Genomic DNA, 4,676 nt, shown 5'->3' with positions numbered 1-4,676 from the left:
CAGAGCTGTCGGTGCTCACCCGCAGTGCTGTGCCTGCCCCTGTCCACCCCCACCTGGCCTGGCTCTACCAGGCTCCAGGGGCTGGTGGCATGGCCTCACGGGCCCCCAGCCCCAGCCGCTCCTCTGCCCTCAAGCCTGCAGAGGCACCTGTGGGGCCAAGTAGGAGCAGTGGAGGTGCCAGCCCTCCATTCAAGCAAGGCCAGCAAGAGCCCATCTCACCAGGGTCTTCTCAGGCTGGGAGACAACGTAAGAAAGCTGTACCCCAGGGAGAGACAGGCTTCGAAAGGAACTGCAAAACTAAGGAAAACAGACCTCCCAGAAGGAAACTCTTGTATGGGCTGACAAATACAGTGAGGCTACGGCTGCAGCAGACCAACCCTGATAAGCTGATAATTCATGAAAGGAGAGAGCAGTACAGAAAAAAGCAAATGGAGATGCTGAAGGAGAGAAGCCCTTTATCCAAAAGAAAGCTGCTCAGAAATGCTGGAAAACAGGATGTGGTTCCTTACAAGCTTTGTAGTAAGGGAGACAGTTCAAAGCAGAATAATCAGTTTGATAAAACTGTTGAGACTCCATTAAAAACCAGTGCTCTCTCAGAGTACATTTCTGTGACAGGAGATGTGATTCCTGACCTGCAGAAACAAGCTACTGGAAGTCTGATGAATGATGAAACTGTAAGCAAGGAACATCCATGCAAAGTAACTTCAGCCCTCTTGGTAGATGAACCTGTGTTAAAATCTGCACACAAGGAAAAGTATGCAAAAGCCGAGCTCCCAGCAGCTTCCCTATCAGACGCCAATGCAAAGGGAAGTAATGAGGAAGCAATGCACTTGATCCATCATAAAACCATGGAGCATGATGATACGTCTGTTGTAAGTGATCACAAACCAAGCCCCAGCAGGAGTGTTGAAACCAACTCTGAATTTATCTACTCAGATGACTTCGTTGCTAGTCCTGAGAGCACAGTTTATTCAGAAGATTTCACCAGTGCTGAGTGTACGGGCAGAGACTCAGAAGCTCTTGAGACCAGTCCTGAACCTCTGTGGCTTAAAAGCCCAAAGCGAGGTTGGTCAGATTCAGAGCCAGAATCTAGCAGGTCCAGAATTTCAAAGACAAGTCAAAGAGCTGAAAGTACTTCAGATCTTCTGCCAGTTCCTTCAGCTGCATCTCCAGTCCAGTCTTTGAAGAGAAACCATGACTTAAAAACCAGCAAGCGAACTAGTGGTGAATCTGTTGATTCACTTAATGATGCGTTCATTCGGGCAAGGTTTTTAGATGAAGAGCAGGAAGCCCAGCAGATCAGTATGGAAGAGAACTGGGGTGATCAGCATATTAAACAAATACCTACACTGAGAAGCAAACAACTTAGCTCCGATACTGATCTGAATATAGGAAAGGGGCAGACCTCTGCAGAAAAAAGCCAGTCAGTAGCACAAGTGAGCTCTTGCTTGCCATCTAACATGCCTGGTCTTGAACTTAGTGTCCTGGAAAACAGTGTATCAGACAAAGAGGATGATTTTCTGGGAAAACTATGTATTCCTAATCAATACAGAGACATCAGTGAACTTGTAATAAACAAACTTCCAGGATACACAATGTAATTACAAGTTTTCACTGTCTGGATTAAGATACAATATTTAAACTTTATAAGGCCTGCTACATACACAGCTTAAGACTATATGATGCATACATTGGTGAATTTGAGGGGTTTTTTTAAATAAACGACTATTTGAATCTCTAACGAATGGCTTTGAAGTGGTACCTACAGCATGACTTCAGTGTCAGTATCTTAATACAAAAGTAATCCAAACAGCACAAGAAATACAACTTGCTGTCCAAAGCAGAAGCAAAGACAAAAGCAGCAAATGCAGTCAGTACCCACAAAGCTTGTTCAGGGCAGAAGCAATAACACACTACAGAAACGACCAAGTTCAAAATAACGTTCCTAACTGAACATTAAGTTTTTATCCCTCATGAAAATAGTTCTACGCTTCATTTACTTAAAACATACAGTCACAGCCAGTAACAGCACAGACTTTTATCAGCTAATCTATATCATGATGTATTTGTTTCACTAAATACAGTGGCCAGAACTAGATGAGCCCTTTCAGAGTTTTTAAGGTTAAGTTTCTCAATTAAGTCAGATTTTCACAATTTATTATAAAATAATTTAAGAATTATTGGTGACAGTAACTACCTATATAATCTGGGAGAGCTCTGAGAGGCTGATGGAAGGCACTTGACCTTGAAGACTAAGGGTGTGCAGAGGGTAGGGAAGAGTGCAGTAGATTTTCAACGCTTCGCAAATCCCTGATTGCATTCTCTGACACTGGGGAAAGGGCAGGGTCAGCACCCACAGCCCAGAAACTCGGAACAAACGAGCACATTACATCATGATTTAAGAATTCAAGATAATGAAGGATTTGCCACGTCTCCTTTTCTGTTCCATTGGTTGAACTACCATCGGATGTTCGCTCTTGGTTTCTGGTTTGGTTTTTATGACTTCCAGTTTGATCACTGAACTTAATGTCTTGTCTTTTGTTTAACGACTTTAGTTTTTTTAGAGGCCATATCCCTGTTACAAACTTCAGAGATGTTATTTGACTTGAATCTGAAGACAGCTCAAAATTCCTGCCTTAGTTTTCACATCTCGTCCCCTCTTTACACTCTCTTTGAGTAGTTTTTGCCAGATGTACATTCCTGTCTCATCATTTAGGACATTTATCCTCAGGGTTAAATGACAGACTTACCAACTCCCCTTTTCTTCATAATTTACAATCTGTCTTCTTTACCCAGCTTTTTCATTTCTCACTGTAGTTCTCCGTGTCCTTAATGCAAGAGCTTGTGTTTACGCTTAACATCTTGGAGGGATTTTTAAATTTCCATCCTACTATGTGTTTATTTTGTAGGAATGACAGTACTTCTCCTATTTAAAAGTACTAACATCTGTGAGGATTATTCAAGTATCTGCTATTGACTTCTGAGAACACCACTACTAATATTTTTAATCTAAGGGTAAGCAGCTGAAATTACCCATATATCAAAGGAATCTCTGTCCAGAGCAATTCTTAAATGTTATTTAGGGTGCCGCTGTTTTATCAGTTCCAATTCCAGACCAAAACATTTTTTTTTCTTTTTTTCCCTAATGCCATGGATTTCTTTGATACAGATAGATTCAGACTGTCATTTATATATTACAATAACTCTGATTTTATTGATGGAGTAAGATCTTGCAGTTCTCATGGGCAAAACTGTCATTAAATTACAATGCTGGCCAACCATTTTTACTGTGTGGCTATATAAATAAGCTGCAAACACTACGAGTCCATGATTTGAAGATCATTACTTAAGAAAATTTTATTTAAAAATAAAATTTATTTTCAACCCCAAATGGGTTGAAACTCAAGGGAAAATTCCCAGTCTTTCTATCCCCTATTTCATCTTCACTTTTCAATTCCAGAAGCAAATATGGTAGGAACAATATTTCTTTTGTTTAATTCTAATATCTTTTCAGCTAATTTTATTTGGGATAACATTTCTAATATTTATTGTGTAATAGCATTTATAATTTTATGAGGAGAATGATGAAAATAACAGAAAATGCCTACTAGGAGGACAGTAGGAGACCTTACACAAGAACAGAACATTAGCATCATGCTTACATGTTTTAGTTTGGTTTTGTCTTTTGAAATACAGACTCAAGGTGGTGACTGTTGCATGGAGAGATTAACATATAGTTTCTACCCTCTGGGATAATAATCTTTTCAGATATTATCTATGTTGGTGAGAGAGTAAACGAAATTTTACTTAATATTTAAACAGCAACTCTCAGTCAACAAAAATGGGAAAGAACTTTGTGTCACTGATTTATCATTGAAAATTCATCAACCCCTATATTGGCAAAAAGTACTTGCCAATGACAAGAAGATTTTATACGTCAACCCAACAGAGCAAAACAAAGATATTTACTATCAATATAAAATAAAATAAAATAAAATAAAAAGTCAGCAACAAATTCCCTTTTGTACAAATCCTGTAATAATCTACACTCAGCTACATTACACTAGCTAGCCAATTTTGTCATTATAACTTGCATCCTGTACCCCTGTGATCAAGTTGTTAGCGTCAGAGGTTTAATAAGACATTTCCCTACTTTAATGGAAGTATTACACCAATTTTTCATAAAGCCATCATTTCTAAATTGTAAGGGCTAAATTGCATGGATTATGTTCGTGCAGGGGACGTGGCAATATGCTGGGAGAAGCAAATAATAGTAGTCTGTCCGCCGCAGTTCTTGCACAGCCTTCCCAAAAGCAGCACAGATACTTCAGAATACATGCCTGTTTTCCAGATACCCCATAAGCATCCCAAGAAGTAGAACCATAGTGGTAGAGCTGGGATGTCCAAGTGAAGTAGCAGGAGAAGTGTCAGTGCTCTCTCTGGTCGCTCTGCACTACTTTTCTGATTCAGTCCTTAGAAAGCCAGCACATTGGAAAACTGCTTTCCTAGAAACATCTCAACTAAAACTGCTCCCTAAGGACTGTTTCACGGGCTAGAAAAAGAGAAGATGGATGAAAAATCGAATCTTGTTCCACTACATACGAAAACCCTGATTTGAAAACTCAGCTTTTTGAGCACGAATAGCTAATTTTTCCACATGCATTCAATCCATGGTT

The 4,676-nt window shown here is 39.8% G+C and overlaps 1 protein-coding gene across 1 annotated transcript; it reads left to right on the top strand.

Annotated features, from left to right (window-relative positions):
• Positions 1-5: 5 nt before the first annotated feature.
• MAP10 (microtubule associated protein 10) lies at positions 6-1,601 on the top strand (the record flags this gene model as incomplete). Its single annotated transcript, XM_010177164.2, has 1 exon — positions 6-1,601. A coding segment is annotated over one exon (1,596 nt), but the record flags the coding sequence as incomplete, so codon positions are not given.
• Between the last annotated feature and the right edge of the window lie 3,075 nt (positions 1,602-4,676).

This window comes from Antrostomus carolinensis, unplaced genomic scaffold (assembly GCF_000700745.2).
Source record: "Antrostomus carolinensis isolate BGI_N321 unplaced genomic scaffold, ASM70074v2 scaffold56111, whole genome shotgun sequence".
Classification (NCBI taxonomy): Eukaryota; Metazoa; Chordata; class Aves; order Caprimulgiformes; family Caprimulgidae; genus Antrostomus; species Antrostomus carolinensis.
The sequence above is the reverse complement of the archived record's forward strand: the minus strand, read 5'-3'. Positions and strand labels throughout refer to the sequence as shown.